This window comes from Bemisia tabaci, chromosome 3 (assembly GCF_918797505.1).
Source record: "Bemisia tabaci chromosome 3, PGI_BMITA_v3".
NCBI lineage: Eukaryota > Metazoa > Arthropoda > Insecta > Hemiptera > Aleyrodidae > Bemisia > Bemisia tabaci.
The window spans coordinates 31,865,071-31,888,801 of NC_092795.1; the positions used below are offsets into that span (position 1 = coordinate 31,865,071).

Sequence of the window (23,731 nt, forward strand, 5' to 3'; positions counted from 1 at the left end):
AAGGAATAATATTCACAATCCTCATGAAAAGTAAACATTTTATCGAAGAAAATCTGGCAACTCTCGAATGCTCACACGGCGTTCTTCCTTAGCACGTCAGTATTAGAGGGGAACGTATACATTGATGACAAAAGTGCAAAACCACGTATCTCCATTGTAGTGTCCCAAAGTGTCTCCTCCTATTTTATTTTATTTTTTCGAGGAGAAACAATCAAACTTTACGGCTTAAAATGCATACTGAATATTCTGCTAACATAGAGGAAAATTCAAGGAAGTTTTCTAGAAATTAGGTTATCCAGTTTTGCTCAGGAAAAGTAAAGTATGACAGGAAGTTTGCAGCGTCGCAAGTAGAAGTACGTGATTTAACACTTTCGCTATCGATATACTACTTTGCTAAAGGGAAAACGCCGTATGAATAATCGAATGTTGCCACATTTCCGATTATGGAATATGCACTTGGGGAAAATTAGGATTCTTATGCTTTGGAACTTTCGTATTTTTTAGATCAAATTGTAAATAATTTTCTGTGAGAAATTTGAAGCAAAATATTCTCAGGTTCCCCTGAAAATTCGTGTTTTAACGAAGGAAATTTGGCAACATCTAATTAAGGCTCATACCGCGCTCTTCCTTATAGCACGCGGCAGTACCTACACATCCTTGTAACTACTAAAAATGATGCAAACCAAACAACTTCAAATCGTCACAATGCAGTTCTATTCTATATAGATAATTGATTTCTGTTTTTACATTTAAGCAGCGAAATCTAATAAAACTCCATCAGAAAGTAAAATTACTTAATCCTATAGCTGTAGTTTGAAAATGCATATTTCGGCCAAGCCAGGTGGTATCTTCTCACAATGAAGGCGTTTTTCATGCGTCGACACTCTTCATCAACAAATTATCTGACGCAAACGCCTTTTTACTAGCTGATCTACGCTGCTGTAAGCACTGTTAATTGGGTTTTTAAAAGATGCGACTATTTGGCCTCTGAGGCCACGCTAGGAGGTATCATTTTTCAGTGAAGGCGTTTCTTATGCGTCGGCACTCTTCATCAACAAAGTTGCTGAAGCAGCTGCATTACTCCCTTATTCTACGGTCTACGCTGCTACTCTGTTGATAGGAGTTTTAATAGCTGCAAGTATTTGGCTTCAGCCACGTTAGAAAATAGGTATCTTTCCTCATTGAAGGCATTTTTCATGCGTCAACTCGTTAACAAATTGTTTGCATTGTAATTATTCGGTTGGATTCTGATATTTCACCAAGGGTCTCATCATGTATTTTCTCGCTCATTTTGATTACAGAACCCAACCGACATTCGGTCAGTCAACGAGGCCTTACTGGTGAGATTTAAAACAGACGATACAGGGGTGGACAAAGGTTTCTCTGCATCATACGTTGCTGTGGATCCAATTACGAGTGAAGAATACGGATCATCTGAAAACGAAAGCATCTAAACAGTACTGCCCATTTTTGATTTTTATTACCCTTTCAAGTGTTATTTCGAAAACGAAATAATAATTTCATGTATTAAAATGTAAATAACTGTATTATGCTGTGTTCACTAAAATTTTCCAATGGTCCGAGAAACGTTGTTGAACTGAAGGGAAAACACAACCGCTTTGAATACGAATTTATGAACTGAGGTGCTTGAGAGTAGGTATGATTAAATTATGTTTTAGGTAAAATGCACCTAAGTACTTGCTGTTCGGTAAGCAACTTTTCTGATGACTAAAAGTCCGTAGTTGGAGAATTGAGCGATTAGAAAGGGATTTTCACCGGCAGAGTTTTGACTGGATATTGCTCATCCTTTTTCATATAGATGCCTATATTACCTGAATACTTAGAAAGTAGGTCCCACCTATTTACCTGCTCTGCCGTATTTTGGAAAGACGTCGTGTAAGCCACCAGATGTTGCCATATTCCATCCAATAAAAACCGAATTTCCAGGGGAAACGATGAAAATTGTTCTTCAATAAATTATGCAGGTGATTTTGTTCCCAATTTGATCTAAAATATTTGAAAATTTTAAGGATTAATATGCCCTTAACTTAACTCAAAAATAAATGGTTTATTGGGGGAATATTTGGCAACGTCTGAAGGTTTTCACGCCGTTCAACCTTACCCTGGTAAAAATTGGCAGTAGAATCTGTGTTCCAAAATACCATAGACCTACAGCCGGCTGTAAGATTTCCAATAGTTTCTATAGCCGGCAACACAATTTCTTATAGCCTTTTATAGCCGATGGCGACTAAGCAACAGCGTGGCGATAAAGTGTATGCTAAACGTTATACTAATTACGGATGCTAGGACTTAGTGAGTTTTTGGACTCCCGCTCTCTTTTTGGGCCGTAGTATCTTGATTTATTTTGCGAGGAAAGCTCCGCACTTTTGAAGGATGCCTGCCATTCCTGATATGTTGGAGCGCCTTCAATTTCGTATGATACTGTGCAATACCTCTGGCGTGAAATAGTTGCTTCAAGCGCCGTGGTACGCTGCGGCGCTGCGCGCGGCGGGCGGGCGGCGGGCAGCCAGCGCGGAACGCGCATTGGCGCCTACAAACCTAACAGGGATACTTCACGCATTGCGCAATGCGTGAAGTATCCCTGTTAGGTTTGTAGGCGCCAGTGCGCCGCTTTATGTTAGGCTCTAATATTTAATCTCGTATGAAGTCAGCGTTTGTCAACTCATGACTTTGAAATGTTCGCACACTCTGTATGGATTATTCTCATTTTAATTGATGAAAAAAAAATGTAGTAAAGGAAAATATAATGTGCGTTTTGTAAATATTAAGGTGATTCCGTACAAACTTAAGGATCTACAAAGCACACGAATTTCTACACAATTTCTTATAGCCTTTTGTAGCCGATGGCGAAAAAGCAACAGCCTGGCGATACAGTGTAAAGCCCGGCGATAGGAACTATAGCCCGGCTGTATAATTTTTTATCGCTTCGTGTAGCCCGGCCGTATGATTTTTTCCACTTTCTACAGCTAGCTATATGATTTTCTATCGCCTTCTTCAGTCGGCTATAAGAACTCCTATGGTATTTTGAAACGCAGCTCGTATCGCCAATTTTTACCAGGGTATAGCGCGGCAGCACTAAACTCCAATCATTTATTTTCTCGTTGAATTGACTTTTTGTGTCTGTACCTACTGACTTTTCTAAAAAAATCAATTACAGCGGGAAAATTGGACGAATTCAATTAGAATCAACTCAACTACATTACCGTTGCCTAATTTCCTATGAAGTCTTATTTTTCTTAACAGAGAACCGAACACCTTAACGCTTTAAACTTTCTGTGCAGCTTAATTCCTGGATTATTAAGAATATCACTTCTCTCAGAATTTCAAGTTACGATGTTGATTAACTTTTCTGTTGAAAAAATAAACTACAAGAGGAAATTACGCAACGTCTCATGTAGTTAGGTTGATTTATGATTATAATCGTCTAACTGTGAGCACAGTGATAGTGATAAGTACTTATATAAGTTCCATCTTCTGAACCTGGACTTCCCCTTACCTATTAAGATTATTTCACTTTGATTCTTCTCTTACTTACCCTGTTAAAAAGAAGAGATGGTGTTCGGCATTGCAAAAATCACTGATAGGGCTCTGATTCCATTTTGGAAAAAAGTTGAGATACAGTCTTTTTCACACTTGCGCGAGGACACAAAAAGATTTTATCATCTGACACTTCAGCTATTTACTTTTTTCTTTCACTGTCTTTGAGCTCCTATGAATTCATGCTAAAGTTTTGACAATTCTAAGTTTTAGTTAACTTTCCTTGTTGGTAAAAAAAGAAAGAAAAAAGATCTCAGTAGGTTATGAAATTAAAACTAAATTTCAAAAATAAACCTCGACAGAAGTGTTCGACAGGATATAATATTACTTGAGAACTTACAAAAAAATGCCAGGTAACCACAATTCATGGCAAACAATTTTTTGATAGAGCTTTTCAGAATCGTCTTTTTAAGCTCTAAGTTCACTGCCAAATTTTCCTCTAAAAATTGCATCTCCTTGCAGTAATTCTAGGGGAAAGTTTAATTGGAGTAACGTTATGACAGGTTGCCGAACAAAAATAGTTTTGAAATAAGATTGAAAAGCTGAATATTTTCATAATGCCTTGTCTAAAACCATTTAGAATGTAGGTGACACTCCAAGTGGCGCAGTTCGATGAAAATATTGAAATAATTATGCAATTTAATGCAATGAAATTGCAATACTTTTTACATTGGTTGATCAATGGAGATTTTAGATGATCAACAAAGGAGTTGTGTGAGAGAGGTAGACAATTTGCAGAGCAAAAAAAATTGCAACTTATTTCAATTTTATTGTGATCAACTTCAGTGAGAGGAGCCCTTTCAATTAGTAAGTATACGGTGCATACAACACCTCAATAAATGGCAACAATTTTACCTGTTAAATTGCAAATTATTACAGTCTGTGCTAAGTATTCAGGCAGTTCTTCATTATGAACCTACTCTTTGCCATTTCATAATGGTCATCACGAATCAAAATAGAAAAAATTAAGTTAGCGTCACATCAGCTTTTTGTCCTGCAACAATTCTTTTTCTACTAGTATGGTAAATTAATAAACACCAAACATTATTGACAGTTAGCTGACTTGACTTTTAAAGTGATCAAATAATGGGAGGGGAAGAGGAAATGTTTTCAAAATTTTCATTCACTTAAGACTTCCCCCTCAAAACTTTTCACAGGGGTACAGTATACTTCCTTCAATGTAAAAAATCGATACACTGTAACAGACTTGTGTGCACTGGCGCATATAGAGTGTAAATTATTTATTGATTGTACTTTTACGTTATATTTGAAAAGGGTAGCAACTGAAAAATTCCAGGACTCTATTCCATTGATAAAAAGTACCCTACTCTTTCTCTTTTAGTTGGCTGCGCGTTTTTAAAAAAATTAATAAGAATGAGATCATCATATTATTTTCAATTCAATTGCCAACCTAGAAACATATTCTGAAAAGGAAACATATTCTCCACTCCTTACAGCCACTTAAACTGAAAAACGCATATCTAGGGTTTGCATCATTGGAGACTAATTCCTGCCGTAAATTACTTTCCAATGCCCAATGAAAATTGCCCGACATAATTTCTTGAAAGCTTCCTTGAATTTTTTCCTCTATGTCAAGAAGATTCTGTGTAAATTTCAAGCAATAGTATTGGTAGTAATAGTATTGTGATAAAATAAAATGAGAACGAAGGTTTTTAAACACGGCTAACGAGATTCCTGTTGTTGCAGTTTCATGCATTTTATGCATAATTTGATTACCACGATTCGATTAAGCATTATTGAGGTCCTCAACCAAACAGTAAATAAGGCTGTCATATCTGCGCAGGGATGACATCATTACTAATAATTGGTTCCCTAACTTGCAGTTTCATTGTTAACAAAATGAGAGTCTAGCAAATGCTATTCTATCTAGTTACTTTTTAGTTGCTATCCTCTTTAATAAACTACTTTACTTTTGGTGTAAAAACTAATAAAAATTTTCAAACCATACAGAAACGCTGATTTTTCATTATACCTAATAATTACTATAAGTAATGTAAAAATTGATTTTATTGAGAACTGCCCGTTCAAATTCCAAAAACTTGATTACTACAAGGACCTATAGATGTATAGAATAAGGCACTTTTCATATCATTAATTTCAGCCTTTTAATTTCTGAGATAAAAGCAGGCTAAACTTACTTTTTGGATGATACTTCAATGAAACCGGTTAAAATGTCTATGGTTTAAGGGGTCTTATATTATAAAACTATTAGATTGATTAGCAGTTTTTGAGAGAGAAAGGGCCTATTCAAAAAAACTTTTAACGTATAAAATCACAGATTAAAGCATTCTAAAGTTATGTACAAATATATAAAAATTTTAATGTTGTGACAGAGTAAAAAATAATGATAACATTTATACAAAGTAATAAAAGTTTTAAACAGTAAGCAGTAAATTATGTGAGAGAGACAACAACTCAACACATCACCTAACAATTTACAATTAGAAGACGAATAAATATGTAATCACAAATCAATTAAAACTAATTATTACATCTAAACAGTTTTTCAAAAGTTTTAGGGGTATACGTTTTGAGCTCAGTCTTTGTATAATGTAGGGCTTTTACTTTAATGTTTTAAATTACTGGGCATCACATTCTGATGATATTCTTCTTGAAATTCATATCCTCCGACTTTAAATTCAACATATTTTACTGTAAAGCTGCTGATAAGATACGCATGCTGGAGGCACTCGGAATAACACATATTTTAAACTCAATAAATCTGTCAAAAGTGGGAAGAGCTGTCATAGTAGAGGTATAAGTTTGCCTATGTTTAACTAACAGATTATTTAACTGTACAGTTACACTACTGTTATCTTTCCTACAAGTTTAAAATTTTAACCTAACTAAACATTCTTTAACGGACAAGAAAACAAATGTACACAATTTTCGATAAGGTTTATGTAAGCAGATATATATGAAAGAAAAACCATATGAAAATTATTGATTACAGTGCTAGGGACTTGGGCGAGACATATGTAAAAAGTATGTTTGATTTTTTCGATATTTTTTTTTTCGTTTCCTTGGAATGAAAGTAGAAAAGTAGTCCGTTTTGAACTTTCACTACTTGCAATGGTTAACCTACTTACTTATACGTAGATGCAATGAAAGGAAGAAATCTTTTCTGCTCAAATCATTTTCAGATCTATTTATAAAACAAAAGAGACCAGTGCAGTTATTTGCCATCAATTGAGTTTTTTCGATAGGTTTCAACAGAAAAGCTAGTTTAATTATAATTTTGATTGGACATTCAGACCCCTCTTTTTGGGACAAAGAACTAACGAAAAATGTATGATCTATTGAAAAGTGAATTAGGAGCCACCCTCTTCAGGGAAACGTTGATCATAAATACTGTTCCACATTGAAATGAACATTGAAGTGAGAGCTTCTACTGAAACAAACAGTTTCATTATAAGAAATAAAATTGTTGGTAGATAAAATGAAAACCTCTTGCAAGTCCATTTAAATCAACTTAAATTTTTTTACAAAGAAGGTCACTAAAATTAGAGAATAAACCTACACTTCTTACTAGTTTTTGAATCTATTGTTCGTTAAAAAAATTAGTTAGGAGTCAAGGTGATGTAAATTCTGAGATGAGCAGTAACACCCAGCCATGGCAAATTTGTTGGTAATAGCATTCAATGCAGCGCTCAAGGCCAAAAGAGATTGGCTATTCTTGGTGTTAAAAGGCCCATGATGATGCTTGACAATAAATTTACACTATGATTATCTAATAATCGACTTCCACTTATGTGCACGACATCTTTTCCGGGCCGTTCAACAATAACATGTGTCTTTTTGTTTAGCCCTGAAACATAACGTAAGGACAGTAGATATAAAAAAGACAATAAATAAGAAAATGTGTATAAGCAAATGAATAATTAAACATCATTCACCTGATTAAATATCAGGACAAAAAAAATGAATTTCTAAAGCAAGGAGACAAAAATTCTAACTCATCAAATTAAAGAGCGAAGAAAGACAGAATAATGCACTCTCTTAGTTTTTCCTCTTCTAATGTATAAAAAGATCCGGGAAATGAAATATTCTACCTCTTTATTTAATCTCATATATTAATATATCTCTTATATTAATCTCATTAATTTGTCGAGTAACAAAGGAAGTGATAAAAATAGACTAACCTGAATACTGGAGTGTTGCACCAAGCAATGAATCTACTAAACTACCGACAAAACCACCGAACACTCCAGCTAATATTAAAGGCCACTGAGGAGGGCTGCGCTCAATTGTTACAGAATCCAAGATGTAAATCAGGCATAGATAATGCACTAATCCGACAATGGCACCACCTGCAGCACTTGCTAGTAGCCCTGGCCAAGAGACTCCTCCATTAGTACCTGAAAAATGTGCCGTGTATAAATCATCAGCGTGATTCATGGTAATACACAAAACTCAGCAATGGAGAATTTGCACACAAAATTTGTATTGCTTCATCTGAAAGTACCTAATGAGCTAAGTTTGCTGTATTTTTCATGATTTTTTTCTGAAATGGGAAATTGGAGAAAACTTGATTTAAAAAAGAGAAAATATGCTGCCTTGTGACGTCATCTGGTGGTATTTCCCATTTAAACACATGCATTTTAGCAGAGTCGGTTATTTTGTCATATCTCCTGTAATAATTGTTCAATTTATGAATCAATGGTATCTTTGTGTTCAGTTCACTCGGTAGATTCCACTTAAACACGAAATTCATCGAAATTCAGACCCTTGAAAATTTTCCATTATGATTTTTTGTACAGTAAAGGGGCAGTGGCACAGAATTTTTGCAGGGTTACAGTATAGTTTCCATAAGTATAATGTCGTGAAAAAATAAAACAAACTTCTAGGCCCCTAGTAAAAACTGCGATTTTAAAACCTTTTAAAATATATGTAGCGAAAAGGATGACGCGATACATCACAAACCAGTAATAAAAGCATTAAAACACAACAAAAAATAATGGATTACCTTTTGGGACGCTTTTTCCTGAGGTGATGAGAAACGGTTGACTAGATCCTAGTACTGGACCAAGCTCAGAAGCCCAGGTGTCTCCATTACTGCAAGCTATGGCTCCTAAACACAGGGAATGGTTCAATTGAAACAGCAGTGGGTAAAAAAGTTTATCGGACTTTAAATCTAGGTACTTTTTGAGAAAAGATATCTCCATAATTTTACACTTTTATATCAAGCTTCTTTGTGTAGAAAAGAAATGAAAAAATGAGTTTAAAAGACATAGTCATTAAATGTCAAATATAAAATGTTTTTGCAGTATTATAAAAGGTTAATTTTAGGATAATTCTAAATAAGACAAAGAAAAATAAAGATATAACCAAGTATATTCTACTCTTTATTATAGAATTATTCATAAAAATTTGGTGAGATTACTCTGCATAATACAGATTCATGACATCACCTTGGGTGATCATATGATTAACCCTATGTTTAAAAGAGATTCCCTGCAGCAATCTTAGAGCCCATTTATGTATACGAATTTTGCCACATGTTCCTCAGCAGCCAAGAATGGGCCTGTTGCAAATTTTTGCTAGAGCTAAAATAAGAGTTGTTTCTAGCGGTAAATATCTCAAAAATCAAATCACAATCAATAGCACAAAAGTCAACCAAAGCGGACCTATATCAACGTGAAGAAATCTTGAATGTAAACAAGCTGGGGTGTCAACAAATCGTTAGAATCTTTTCCAGGCACATGTGTTTTGGCGGATTGGTGTCGGCCATGTTGAATATTAAGTAGTGTCCTAGTGCACAAGGGTTGAATGGAACGACTCCTCTAACAAAACATTCACCTGTGCCTTAGTATCGTTTTTTGAAGTGCAAATTTCTTGCGCAGATTGTGAAGTTATGAGTGCATTTCAAACTTTGCCAATGCGCTTGTCGTTATTTTTGAGTTATTTACTAAAAGAAACAACTCTAATTTTTGCTACAGCAAAAGTTTGCAACAGGCCCATTGTGCAACTTCTAACTAGGTACACAGGTGACAATGAAGGTGTTAGTACGAGTGGCTAAGAATGCCTGCGGTAAAATTATCGCAGCGGTTTTTAAACTGTTGCTGACAATTAGAAAACACCAGTGATTGTGAATCCAAAAATTCTACTATTTTTTTGTAGATATAGTTTACCACCTAGTCTGCAGAATCAGAGATACGCATTGGTTTCTTGAATCTAATTGGCTGTCAACTACACTCTGATGATAAAGTTTTGAATCTAAGTAATATTTTGTTATGAAAAAAAATCTGTTTCGTTCCTGAATTGAAGAGATGAAAAAATAAGTTGGGTGGGTTTGAAATTTTTGCATTATGAGTGCTTTCAATTCTGATCTGCATGTTTTGTAATGAGAACAGACCAAAGTCAATGTCACATCTTACATGAAGATTATTTCTAAACAAAGCTCACCTTACCAAGAATACCTAGCGACAGCCAAGAAGCTCGATAGTCTTGAGAAAAATTTATCGGGCGTTCACCGCAACCAGAATCCAAAATGTAAAACAAAGCAAGCTGCACCGCCATTCCACTGTTGCACAGTACTTGCACCCAATTCCGTTGCCCACCTGAAAAATGGATTTTTTTAGAGATTTTGTGCAGAAAAAAAAAGAGACTTGACTTGAATACATACTTGGATCAATAATCAATGGCTGAGTTCTGAAAACTTCAATAAAAATCCAAGTCTTGAAAAATCGCATAAGGATCTCAATCCATGGGAAATCATTAGCCTGCTGCAGTAGGGAAAAACAATGTATAAACACACTCCCATTTTCTTAGAGAATATTTCATTAGAAATTATTTCGGTATTGATTCCACTCAGATTTTGCTTTTAACAACCCAAAGACAAGTAAAAATTTGCCGTCCTTGTGATGATTGAGACTTACTGGGGATGGTAGTTTAAGAAATAAAAAAAATTAACTGATAAATCTGCATATACCGTTTTTATGAGATATTTGTTGTTTAAAATATTAAGAACATTTTCGAGAACAAATAACGTTGATGTAAAAAATTTTCCCCCGACACTTTCACCCCCCCCTGACTATGGCAATCCTATTAAAAACCTATGCTTTGTCTGAAGGTTAAAATATACTCCAACAGGTTATGTCTTGACTTTGAGATTGTCTGCGGACAAAATGACCTGTCATGAAATCGGTGAATCCGCAGAATAATAAGCAAAGTACTTACCCTCCTTGAAATCTTCTTCCATCTTTTCTTTTTGTTTACTTCGGAATTTGGTCGCTCTGGATGATGTGACAAAAAATGTTAATAAGCAACCGAGAAAAGCCCAGCTGCTCAGAGTCAATATAAAACCAACGAACAAACCTGAAAACAGTTGTTCAAAATCCATAATTAGTTATACACAGCGGAAGAAATTGTGCTACTGAGAGCTAAGTCACTAAATTTTGAGAGGAAACACAGTGTTTCAGAGGTTATTTTCCACACAGGGAATTGACACTGCCGATGAAGGACAAGCCACAAAAATGCATATGGACATAACTGCTATGCTGAAGAAGAATTCAATATGATCCCTCAGGCATTGCCGAAATGATAAAAGACGGAATTGAATATTGTTCTTCCAATTTTTCATAGGATTTTATTCGCAATTTAATCTACAGTATCTGAAAAGTTCAATAATAAATACCCATAATTTTCCTCTAGAATAAATATTACTCCATCAACTGATGCCATCAATTATGGGAAGATGGAAAAAAACTTAAATAACAAATGGATAGTGATAAAAAAATCAAAGGGGTACTGAATTTTCTTACCAAGAAAGGCTCCGCTTTTGTTGAGACTTTTTCTTTTTAAGCCCCATGCTGCAATAATCAATGGCACCAAAGTAGCTACAAGCCATCGGACTGGTGGTATTACTTCTGAAACATAAGACAGTAAAAAAATTAAAAATTTTTGCAGCAACAAAAAATTATTCATTTGTAATTGAACAATTGTGAAAAAACAGTTAAAATAACCACTTGTATGATGGTTGAAATTACAATCATCAATACTGAATTTAATGTTTTTTTATTTCATTACCACAATATTTTTGTGATCTTTTACTCAAAAAACAATCAGTACTTTTATCAGCAAAATTTAAATTTACCTAACAAACAAACATGATTGATAAGAAGAAAAAAATTTGCTTTGTCGGAGATTACTGCCGGCAACTAGACATTCCCAAGTACCGAAGTACTTAAGTCTGACAAATTTTGGTATGAATCCAAACACACCCTGCTGTTGAATTTTTCAGTGTTCAAGCTATGAAAATTAGAAAATCAACGTCAATAAGGTATGTAAACACCTAACAGCCCTTTAATAAGAAAACTTTCATCAGTGAGTAGATAAAAAGCAGGTATTTTTAAGACTTATCAAGAGTTCAAAAAAGGTTAACTGCACCAACCACGACCTGCGATAATATTTAGATGAACTTCTGAAACAAAAGTACCGATGCACATTGATAAGCTCCTGGACAGCGCACAGATTATAAATACTGTATACCTCCTTCACAAAATTTTGAAAACAGCAGCTCTAAGTCATTCACTCTTTCGGTTGTTGAGACAAAAATTCAAGGCAATTACTTACTTTTACAGTCAAAAAATTTTGGGGATTTTCCAGGAAAGCTTTAAAAATTAAAATTCATGAGGATCTTAGTGTTTGTCCTTTTTTTTCTTCTTCTTTTATTAATGTTTGGGCACATAACTATTCTAATTACACCAAAAAATGCTGGAAGATGAAAAATTTGGCATCTGTTTTCATTAGCTGAGGAATACTTTGCAGGAAAATTTTACTGCTCTTCCTTGCATGTGCAGGAAGAGAAGAGAAGATAGGTAAGAGAAATAATGACTACTTAATCCTCCTAAACTGACCTAGTGATGTTGAGGATGTGACTTGGAGTTGTTGATGTAGAATGTATAGTCACTAATGTAAGACTAAAGTCGCTAACATAATCTCGAGGTCACTGTCATGATCTATAAGTTGCTAATTTGACACAAAAGTGAGGAAACCAAACAGTCGATACTTTCCTTTTTGCATTTAACTAGCAACTTGTAGATTACAACATCAACTCTAAGTTTCGACTTACTATCGGTAGGTTAGCTTACTTGTTACTCTCAGTCTTTAGTGCTATCCTCTCTTCCTGCACATGATCACACTCTATTTTCTTAGTTTGGCAGCACACTCCAATTAATCGATGTCCACAAAATAATAGCTAATATCACCTTTGGTGTCTTATAGTTTTGAAATTTTTACACGAAGATTAGATCACTAGGCGATTTTTATTGAGGCTTCCGCCTCTCAATTTTACCTTCGGCCAGCATGATTTATCTTCCTGAGACGTTAGCAACTAATTTCTACCAGTGGCACAGTAGGAAGCTCAATATCCCTGCAAGTATGTACAAAGCATTTATACCAAATGGGTATTACAACCAAAAGGCGTAAGTCCTACTTCTTTTTCATTGGTAGGTTAGTAAACTGATTTGGTGGGATGTTCTGCGGTGGTGCGTAAGACAAGTGAAAAATAATATTGAAGAATAAAGTGTGCTCACTTACCATTATTGTCTCCCCTATAGGATATAAAAGAAAATGCCAGATTGCCAGCCCACATCAACATCGACAGGGGTACGGCAATTAAAGTCAATACAATTGGAAGGATTTGGGCCATCTCTGAAACGGAAGAGGATTTTGAAAATCAAACGAGGCACAGTGCAAAGAACAAAGCAATCTAGAAGTAGGGGGAGAAAATAAATGAAAATTTTAGAGAATTTGGAGAGGTTTATCCATGTTCCATCAAAGGGATGTTCTAAGTTGTGAGGGGCACAATGTAAACATCTTAAAATTAAAGTTATGCTCTTACCTGAAGTGGAAAACACGAAGAAGTTAAACTGCAAAGCCTCGAATGTGTGCAGAGGGTTTTAAAGATGATGGAGAGGAAACTTAAATTAGATAAATTTTAAAGAAGCAATGTTAGAACACAACTTTGCGGAATTTTCTTATCACTTTTTGATAAAACCACCCGGCATTTGGTGAATGGTGAATCTGGTGAGCTGCGCCTGTAGATGATTGGTGTTGTCAAAAAATTTGTTGACGAAAATTTTGTAAACATGGCGCCTGAGGAACATTTGTGTGTGTTTTTCGAGGACCTAGATTTGTTCGAACAATTATTTACCATGTGATATTTCTAGGAAATTGTGATTGTTCGTGTTTGATCGCAAGTCAACATGACACTGTTCATCATTTTAGTTCCGTGAATTTTCACCGAGATCACCTTACTCGTAGTGAACGGGAGAGGGTGTGATTATGTATCATGTTATCAGTCCCCGTGCTCTACAATCAATAAGTACTAACAAAGTCAGTGTGTCGTTAGAATAGCATCTAATTACTTTGAATGCCTACAAGAATCAGTCCTGACACCGACTTTGCTTATCTCACCAATTTCAGCTCTTTTATTCTCAGTGTCAGTTTTTCCTCACATAACACTGATAGTAAGGAAAGTGATAGGACTTTACAAGTGCTTACATGCTTGTGGAATTTTTTTCACCCTGGCATGAAAGAATTCCTCAAGAAAAATGTTATTCTCCGGTGAGAAACTCTTTTATATCTGTTGAATTTAATTTCAAATGATTCCCAGGACATTATGCTGAAATCATGTAGTATTAATCAGATATGACCCTGTAATATAGAGGAAGAGGAGCAACTTCAGCTTCACGATGAATATCATGCGGAAATTGCGAAGTGGTGGAGGCCTGACCAGCATGCCATCAACTGGTCAGCAAGATGATGGAAATTCAAATTCTGCCCAGCACACAGCCCTAGGGCTAATGCATCTGAAGAAATTGTTCTCCGAATACACTCATCCTGCACATCAACTTAGTGATAAAGAAAAGGAAGAAAAGCTTTATAACATGCTTCCATTATTCTGCAAAGTAAGTTTTCACCTTACTTTTGGTCTGTTTTAAAAGTCTTTAGGCATGCCATTGATTTTACCCAATCCATAAAGTACATCACACCTCTTTTCAGGAATATACTTACATCACGCCCACCTGATGCTTTGTTACCAGCATTATACCTACCTAGAATTTCTAGCAACATATTCCTTGTGTCAACATGTTGATGATGATTTTTGGCGATTAATATGAAAAAATTTAAATCTTTATTTCTTCATCCTAGAGAATCTGCTCCATTATCTCTTCTTACTTATATCAGAGTTGAGTGCTGATGGTGTTTTACGCCTTCTCTACACTAGTTACCAAAGTCTCTTTTGACTTACATCCTGGCCTCAGTCTAGCGTTTCTTTTGTGTCTAAACTTTGATCAGTGATCATTTGTAAAATCAATAAATGCCTATGTAGATGATGGAACGCCAGTGTAAAAGAAGATAGCACTCTCAGCAGCCTATCAAAATTTATATTGATAATCAATATACTCAACTCTGCTTTTGAAATCACTTTGCAAGCCATTCATTGTTCTAATAATCAAAATACCTGGTACATTTTGGAGGCTAGTATTAGCCATATGAACATCTTGGATGCTATGTCTAACTTTTTTAATCAGAAAAGGATCTATCATCCTTATTCTTTGAAGTAATTTCTATGCCATAGTGATGACAGTATGTCCTCTATTGCATTTTACAAGTGGGTTGACTTCTGCAGCGCTTAGAGTCACTTGGGTCACTTGGGTCTCTCCAAAGTTTACAGCCCCTTGTTTTAGACAAAGATCATTTCTTATTCCTTTCTATTTGTTGTCTCTTGCTTTCTGCTTTTCAATTTTCTTTTGTGATTTTACTTGGCAGCAAAAAAACGATTGGAATGCCAAGAAAAAATTCTCATGTCTATAATTTGATGCCCCAGGCTCCAGCCTCCCCCATTAATCCAGCACTGGTAGTGTGAACTCTACCAGTGAATGTTTGTAAAACAGCAAAGTGAGGAACTTACTGTCATAAGTTTCAAATTCAGCTAGATTTTAACTTTGCCTCACAAGGAGGAATTAAAAAAGAAATAAATTCCTTCGACTTTTTTCAAATAAGTAGCTATACTGAAGTGGCACTTAGCATCATAACTAATCTCTTTTTACCTTTAAAACCAAATTTTTTTTGTTTCAGGTGTTCGGAAACGCCTCTTGTGCTGACATGACAGACAAGTTTAGAGACATTGTTTCTTTCTGTGGTCATGTCTCTCGATTAATGGTGTCAGAAATACGTCGTCGGGCATCAAACCAGTCTACTGAAACAGCCAGTCGAGCAATCGCCAAATTTTTAGAGATAGAAAATTCTGAAGAATCTAGCAACGGCTGGATGCTTCTCTCAACCTTAAATCTTCTTGCATCGGGCAATGCGCAATTGATACAGGTTATTTCTTCATTATCTCAATTAATTTTCAAAGCTCCATTCTCACCAGTGATCTCATTAAGGAAGATATTGTCATAGAAACTCAGAATCACGTATCTTGGTCTGCGATGATGCAGACTTCCTATCGTACTCTATTTTTCAAATGGAAAACTACTAGACAGCAATTTTTAAAAACTGCCATTAATTTTTATTGTCTTAGTGCAGCAAATTCTGAAAAAACTTCAAAAAATGATGCTGATATGTTGCCGAACAAATCTGATTCTAATTTAGCTCAAATTTATCAGTTTCCTATTTCATTTTAATGTCTATATCTTATACGGTCCACGACAGTAGTCAATTACTTAGCTGATTGACTGAATTAAGTACATTTAAAATTATAGACTCATCATTTTTCAGGTTCTGTATGCTTGAAACTGTTTTTTTTCATTCTATTAACATTTATTATTATTTATCCAGGTTATGACATCAGTAGCATTACCATCCACTCTTGTAAAATGTTTGTACCTATTCTTCGATCTCCCAGAAATGGAATCTGACTGTGATGTTCGAGAGAAGGATTCTGAATTTACACCAAAAGAAAGGCGCATTTTACTACAGAAAATCTTCGTTCAAGTATGTATATCTCCTTTCTGTGCTTTTGCAAAAAAAGTAGAGTCTGCTCTGTATCAAAAATCGATTGACTCAGATTAGTCTAATAGGGTAATCAAGACCAATAATCTTTGCAAAATTGGGATGTATTCAACTTAAGGCTTGCTCCACTCTACAGTCTTTATATTTTATGTATTGATGACTAAAGTGCGAAACGACAATGTATCTGCTTGGAATGTTGCAGACTTTGTGTCATACTTCACTTTTTTTTGGAAAACTAGTTTAAATATATTCCTGAAAACTTCCTTGATTTTTCTTTGCTGTCAGTAAAATATCCTGTGTAAATTTCAAGTTAAAAAGTTAGCCTGTTTTTCTTGTCAAAAATAAAAAAAGAGCTACATGATACAGTCCCTATGGAACTCCTGGCCTAGTCAAATCTAGTGACCTTTCAGAAATTTGTTTTCATTGGCGCTCTGATTAAAAGTTTTAACAGGTATCAGATGAAGAAAATTTTCATTCTCAATGCTCAGAGGAGTTATGAAGCTCATTCTCACTCTTCTTGCTTTTACCTATTAAATTTTTATTTGCTTTATTTTTTCATTTTTTCTGTTGATTTTCAGGTTTTGGTGAAACTTTGCAGTCATGCTGCACCGGCTGAAGAGCTGTCTCGGAAGGATGATCTGATGTTGCTTTTTTCCGCTATCACTAGTAGCTGTCCATCATATAATGTTCTTTGGAGGAAATCTGCCGCAGAAGTATTAATGACAATATCAAGACACGGTCTTACTCAACCAGTTGTTGCATATATTCATAGTAAGTTCTGTTCCTTTGATTTTCACTTTATTTTGTTTTTAGGAACCTAATGTCAAAATAGAAATAAGGCAATGTTTCAACAACAAAAATCAAAAGTCAAAAGTAAATTGCTTTGTCTAAATTATTTCACAGTAAATTATCAATTATGTGGTGTAAAGTGGGGAATAAGAAGAATATCAGATAATCAAAACCACCGATAAAAGATTGAAAAAATGCCATTTCAGGCTCTGTATGTAGCCAGAAAGCACAAGTTTGGCCAATTTTTTATTTAATTTGTATAACATAGTGGATACTGCAAATGAATAATAAATAAATAAATAGTCATTTAATTGAAAAAAGTTACAAAAATCTGCAAATATTTTCAATTTTGATCCTAAAAATTGGCTGCTACCCTGTTGTGTCTGGTAATGCCATGTTTCAATAATGAAAGAGTCTTGCCAGATAAACAAATCAACGGATAATGGAGGATCTTTTTTTTTTATTATCATGATTTATTTTTGTAATGTCCATTTATTGGATCATACAAATAAAACCATAAATTATTCTAATTTCAGGTAAAGGATGCATGGCTCTTTGTATTGAAAATATGCAACGCGGTCAAGATTTGACTCCTCTCGACATAGTAGAAATGTTTGTGACAGTTTTCTGCTTTTTGAAAGATTCTTCAGAGGTATCTCAAACCCTTTTGGATGACTTCAAAGTTGCTCATGGTTATTCTTTTTTGTCGGACTTCCTTTTCAAGTAAGTACACCGTTATGAAACTCACAATTGTTATTCTCAACTCTCTGCGGCTTGCATTCATTCTGGGTCTTGAACCCTGGTGGAGGGGAAGTGGATAGATGGTTTGGATTTCAAGACTAAAGCTGAAGTCTTTATTTCCCCCAAGGACTGTTGAAGGAAATAATAATTAAAAAGAAATGTTGTGAAAAATGCCAACGAAAATATGAATACTGAGGACAACAATTGGTAATGTAAAACTTAAAAAGAATAAAAAACTTGAAATCCAGTATACATACAATTCCAAAACTCTGAGCTTGATACCCCCCTCTTGCTTGTCACCCCTGGTCAAAAAATTATGAAGATCCACCCACCGCCATAGAACATTACGTAATTTATGGACAGCCCCTATGACTGTTATGAGAAAGTGAGTAAACTTCTGGATTGAATTTTTGGTTCTGACAAACTAGATTTTTATCGAGCTACGAGCCATTGGACTATGAAAATTAAGGCTCCTTCATTCGATTTATATCTTTGTAAATGTTTGCAATGCTACATCAATGCTTATCTATTTTTATTTAAATGTTCGCAGTTTGGAGGGAGGCTCTGAAGCTCAAGAGGTTATTCGAAATGTGGTTTTAATGATAGCATCCTTAGCAATGTGCGGCTACAATGAGCTGAGGCCAAGTCAAGCCAGTGCGGGTTCACTTTTCCAAATACTTGGCTTCACCGTTCCTCAACCCGCAGGAAGAGGTTTGTCTCTCTGAATCCTTCATCTCTCCCAATATCAAAATCATCTATGATTGTTTAATTACTTCAGAGTAATCTTTTCACAAATGCATTATTGAAAAGTTTCAATATAACAAACTATCATTTATGCCCTGTACCTGCACAACAGCCTAACCTCTCTTGGTCCTTCACAAAGACAGTTCTGTACCATGTCAAGACAGTGTCAGTGTATTTTGACGGTCAAAGTGTGACACCACATATCTCCATTGCGATGTTTCATATTTTCCGCTCCTTTTTTCACAGAGAATCAAAGCAACTTTTTAGCTTGAAATTGATACAGAATATTCTGTTAACAGGAAAGTTGTATATCAAGAAAGTTTTCTAGAAATTACGTTGACTAGTTTTTCAAAGAAAAAGTGAAGTAGGTAGGACAAAAAGTTTGCAACATCTCAAGTGGAGATATGTGGTTTTGCACTTTGGCCATCGATTTGTACTGAGAAGCTCGCTAGAGATTTTAGCATCAATAATTTTTCAAACTACTTGTCAAAAGTTGACTGTTTCTCAGCTTAAATCTACCGTGGTGTATAAGATAGGTAATTTATGTTTAGAGTCATACCCTTTCTTGTCAATTTTTATTTTTATATTTCCCTCTAAATTTTCTAGGAACAAGTGTCCGCAATATTCAGGCTTTTCAAGTATTACAATCAGTATTTTTGAAATCAAACTCTCCAACTCTCTGTTGCACCATTTTGGATGCTATATCAAGTGTTTATCATGCTGACAATGCCAATTATTTCATCCTTGAAAATCAGAACACCTTATCCCAGTTTGCTGAAAGAATTCACCTCAAAACACTAGAAATACAGGTAAGAAAAAAATACATATTTGTGCAAATTCTTAGATTTTGCTCCGTCAGATTTCAAAAACCTGAACATCCTTTATATTCTTAGTTTCGATGCATAGTGTAATTTAATCACAAAAATTTTGAATTAGAAATTGTAGAAATTAAAAAATTACACAATGGGTAGTGTTAAGACATCCAGGGGGCCCATCAACAGGAGGTCACCAGGCACAACTTTCTTTTCTTTTTCTTTTGCTTTTTCAAAGCAGTAGTCAATCGCATAATGGTTTTTTAAGTACCTCTAATTTCAGATTCCAGATGCTCCAGATTCCTCTAATTTTTGTACTCATAATAATATGAAAAAAGAACATTCCTTACTGAATAAAAAAAAAAAAAAAGCTCATAGTATCACATATGCTGTCTTAAATATCTTTTACAAAATACTTTTTTGAAGAGGCTCTTTAAAATGCAGTCTCCGCACATACTTTGTCACTCCTCTGCCTTACAGGTGTTTATTTATTTCCACATGAGCCCTGGAGAGTATGAATTCTTACAGAGCACAGGGTTCATGTGAACATTAAGGTATGTCCTAACATCAGGGGAGCCATGGTTCTTCCCTTTTTAAAACATTAAATGAGTCTCGGAGAGGCTTTAAGAAAAATCTAAGTACCCGTGTGGTTAACGCATTTCAGGCATTGAGTCATTCAAAATTGATTTACTATTTTCACATTCCTCGCTCAAATTTCTTTCCTCTTAATCCTTTAAAATATTAATTGCTACACATCAATGGTTTTATGTTTCAGGAAAAGTTTTTTCAACTCCTAGAATTCATTGTGTTCCAATTAAATTTTGTACCTTGCAAGGAATTAATCTCTCTCTCAATATTATTGAAGAGTCAAAATTCCATCAGCTGCAGCATTATTTGCATGAAAACTCTACAGAACATCCTGAAGCACAATACCATCTTCAAAGATGTCTATAGAGAAGTCGGTATCCTAGAAGTCTTTGTAACTTGTTTACAACGTTACGGCGAGTCCTTGAAGGAGAAGCAATCGGCTATCGATGAGGGGAAAGGTATTTACTTTTTTTCTTTTTCATTTTTTCCTAATGTTTGATACTAAGTGCCAAGTCCTCAAGGATTAAATCCTGGGTGTAGGCCTGTTTAATTTTAGAACTACAATCAAAACGTTTGCTCCCGTCTTTGTCAAGTTCACTGTCTTGCTAGGAAAAACACTGTATAACAATTTGAGAGTTGCCAAATGTCCTTGGATAAAACTTGTAATTTTATGCCTAGTTCTCTTCGAAATTTGTTGATATTTTTATTAAACTACAAAAAAAATTTTCCGAAAAATTTGACAAAAAATATTCGCATTTCCCTAGTTAATTCGTTTTTTATGGAAAAATCATGCAACATGTGAAGGCTTATACGGCGTTCTACCTTGGCACGGCCCCAAACAACCTGAGTTTAATGGTCTCAAACAATGGTTGTCTGAGGACGATTCTTCAGCAGGCACTAAACTAAGAGGAATGGGGTGTAAACTGTAGGTGCAAAGTATCCCTTTGGGGGCACTTGAAGCAATTAAATAAAAGAAAACTTAAATTGACTTGCTGTGAAAATGTGTTGTTACGTACTTTTGTTTCATATTTTTATGAATATCAAAATCTGTCCACAGAGTTTGTTATACCTGCTGATAGTGTCACTTTGGGTCAACTAGTTTTGGAATCTTTAACGCTCTTATTGAACAGTAATGTTCAAAATGCCAATGTTTTTCGGGAATGTGGTGGAGCAAGAACAGTTCATGGCTTGATTCAGTACACTGATTGCCGTCAACAAGCTCTAGGTGATTATCAAATTCTCCATTTAATTTTGATCTATTGTTTTAATTATGAATTTTTTTTTTTTTGCTTTTTCTCTCAATGCTTTAGAGCAAGTTCAAGAACTTGTCTCTCCACTGTATTTTTTAAATACTTACTAGTGTAGTCATCAGTCTATGTTCAAATTGTAGGTTCGGGCTCAGTGCCAACATTACTTAAAATCCAAATTTAGAGTTTTTGAATCTGTAGACGATTTATGAAATATATTTATCATTCAGAAGATGAAAGAGCTTATTATTTCCAAACTGTCTCAAAGGTTTTTTCAAATTATTTTTCATGATCATAAGTGCAAGCAAATATATATATTTGAACAACAGATTCATAGAAATAATGATTCAAACCAATTATGCCAAGTGTGCATTGTATATTTGGGTGACCAATGTGCATCAATGCATTTTGGAGGCCCGTTCCATCATCAGATGAAATTAATAAAGTAATAATGATTTGTCCTGATAGTGTAGTTGGCTCCCGAAATGCATTGACGCAGTTTGGTCTCCCAAATATACAATGAATCATTTTGTAAATTCCATTTTTCAGTGTATTTTCTGAAGGAAGTACACTGTTTTTTTTTTTTTTATTAATTTTACAAGGATACAATATGCGACTTAATTTCTTGTCTGATGGATTCATGTAGGCAAAAACGTCTTCAGAAAGATTTCTTTTCAATCACGGAATGCTTTTTGCAAGTTCTCATACAATAACTTGTTATCTTTTATCATGATGGAGCCTAATTTTGCTAATACTCTATCTGACATTCTCACTTTTTCAGGAATCGAGCGTGAAATTATTCTAACCACAGGTGGTGAAGACAGTATGGGTAATCTTCTAGGCATGATGCATTCTGCGCCACCCTCAGCGTTACAGCTGAAAGCACATATTCTAAAAGTAAGTCTCCTCTTCTTGTGTACCACGAAACTTTACTAAGTTAGAGCTGGAGAATGTTTCGGGGGAGAACCTCTTCAACTATAGGTGCAAATCAAAATGAGCTATGTCCTTCCATCTTACTTTCCTATGTCTTTCTTCATGTGCTCCGATGAAAGTCGATTTTAGATGACTTAAAAATATATTTTGCCATCAAATCTATCAAATGTTTCCATTAATCCTTTCATTATTATTCTCATGACTTTGTTGCTTTTTTCCAGACGATCTTGACATGTTTACGTGAAAGTCACCGCACCAGAACTGTGTTTCGTCGGGTTGGCGGCTTTGTTTACGTAATGTCAGTGTTGGTGTCAATGGAAGGCTGTTTAGCAGATCCAACACCTGCAGAGTGGCAGAATGTAGCTCCAAATCAACTTTTATCGCTCTTGCATTTAGTATTTAATACAATCACCGTGGCAATGCGCTTTGAGCCTGCAAATGCCAAATTCTTTCATCAAGAGGTAATCATTCTTTGACCACGCATGAACTTAAGACGATTTACTATACTCTCTCAACTATGCAACCTATGAATTTGAATGTTTAGTAGGTCAAAATGCGTTTTTTGCCGCTAATAAATTTGCATTTAAAAGTTTGATGTATATTCTCCAAGCCATTCAGCTGTATTCCATTTAAATTATAACTTCATGGTACATAATTTTGACAGAAAGTTTTTCCTCATTCAATGAATTATAAAGAATTTAGCACATACAGCTCTCTCATGGCAGTCAATAAAAAGAATGAAAGATAATTTTTCAATCACAAACATCTTTCACTCTAAGTATTTTTTCAGTAATTTCTTTATTTCACGTCTATTTCAGATTTGCTTGACAAGTTTATGTGATACATTACGCTTACTTGGTTGCTTCACATCAGCTACAAAAATTGATGAAAGTGATGAAGTGTGCGTAGTTTTGGAGGAAGAATCTACCTTTCACTCACTCTTCTCCGGAAACTTATTAGAGCCAAAATTCCCTGAACACATTCCACAAATTCTGTGTTATGTTACTTTAGTCTATCGACTGTTGTATGATGTAGCCTTAGATTCGTATGAAAAGACATCTGTATCCGGTAACATTCCTTTCAAATCTCCGCGTCACAAACCCAGACAAATTGAAGTAAGTTTATGACTTTTAATCATCTTTCTCTTTTTTCTCTGTTTCGTTATTTTTCGTCATCATTCTTCTGTTTCTCTAAAATTCAGTGGCTCCTCTTTTATAATGGGCTCCTTTTGCTTGTGAAGTGAATGAATTTTCAAAAAAAAGAATGCAGATTTCTTGACTATCAATATACATAATTTGATGAAGAAATTGATCAATTTCAGACTTTTAAATACTA

General features: G+C 34.9%; 3 protein-coding genes across 4 annotated transcripts in view; 2 read left to right on the forward strand and 1 right to left on the reverse strand.

The window, feature by feature from the left end:
- tok (tolloid-like protein 1 tolkin) overlaps positions 1-5,532 on the forward strand; it is a 68,355-nt gene extending 62,823 nt beyond the window's left edge. Inside the window, exon 16 of the mRNA XM_019061247.2 lies at positions 1,302-5,532. Coding sequence (XP_018916792.2) covers positions 1,302-1,454 — 153 coding nt within the window. The 3' untranslated portion in view covers positions 1,455-5,532. The remainder of the gene's footprint in view (positions 1-1,301) is intronic.
- Positions 5,533-5,874: 342 nt separating this feature from the next.
- LOC109043855 (transmembrane protein 19) lies at positions 5,875-13,578 on the reverse strand. Of its 2 annotated transcripts, none has more exons than XM_019061181.2 (8): positions 13,424-13,578; positions 13,120-13,233; positions 11,343-11,444; positions 10,759-10,896; positions 9,990-10,139; positions 8,546-8,650; positions 7,722-7,937; positions 5,875-7,387 (listed from the first exon to the last, which is right to left on the reverse strand). In XM_019061181.2, exons 2-8 carry the CDS (start codon positions 13,229-13,231, stop codon positions 7,230-7,232), a joined length of 981 nt encoding a protein of 326 aa, XP_018916726.2. In that variant the 5' UTR covers positions 13,232-13,233; positions 13,424-13,578; the 3' UTR covers positions 5,875-7,229. The 2 variants fall into 2 exon arrangements, with proteins under 2 accessions (XP_018916726.2, XP_018916725.2); XM_019061180.2 differs by having other exon boundaries at positions 11,343-11,447; positions 13,424-13,577.
- An 81-nt stretch (positions 13,579-13,659) lies between these two features.
- The window catches only part of bchs (WD repeat and FYVE domain containing 3 bchs), a 28,300-nt gene continuing 18,228 nt past the window's right edge, over positions 13,660-23,731 (forward strand). Inside the window, exons 1-12 of the mRNA XM_019061179.2 lie at positions 13,660-14,492; positions 15,667-15,912; positions 16,369-16,524; positions 17,121-17,313; positions 17,868-18,054; positions 18,623-18,783; positions 19,423-19,625; positions 20,404-20,674; positions 21,274-21,441; positions 22,245-22,360; positions 22,618-22,857; positions 23,215-23,511. Coding sequence (XP_018916724.2) covers positions 14,277-14,492; positions 15,667-15,912; positions 16,369-16,524; positions 17,121-17,313; positions 17,868-18,054; positions 18,623-18,783; positions 19,423-19,625; positions 20,404-20,674; positions 21,274-21,441; positions 22,245-22,360; positions 22,618-22,857; positions 23,215-23,511 — 2,454 coding nt within the window. The 5' untranslated portion in view covers positions 13,660-14,276. The remainder of the gene's footprint in view (positions 14,493-15,666; positions 15,913-16,368; positions 16,525-17,120; positions 17,314-17,867; positions 18,055-18,622; positions 18,784-19,422; positions 19,626-20,403; positions 20,675-21,273; positions 21,442-22,244; positions 22,361-22,617; positions 22,858-23,214; positions 23,512-23,731) is intronic.

Excerpts from the sequence above, each read along its gene's own strand:
- LOC109043855 (XM_019061180.2), bottom strand. The coding sequence starts at position 13,231 with ATGGCCCAAATCCTTCCAATTGTATTGACTTTAATTGCCGTACCCCTG. Across the intron at positions 10,897-11,342 it reads CAAAAGCGGAGCCTTTCTTG|GTTTGTTCGTTGGTTTTATA; the intron begins GTAAGAAAATTC and ends AACTGTTTTCAG. Across the intron at positions 7,938-8,545 it reads AGGAAAAAGCGTCCCAAAAG|GTACTAATGGAGGAGTCTCT; the intron begins GTAATCCATTAT and ends CACATTTTTCAG.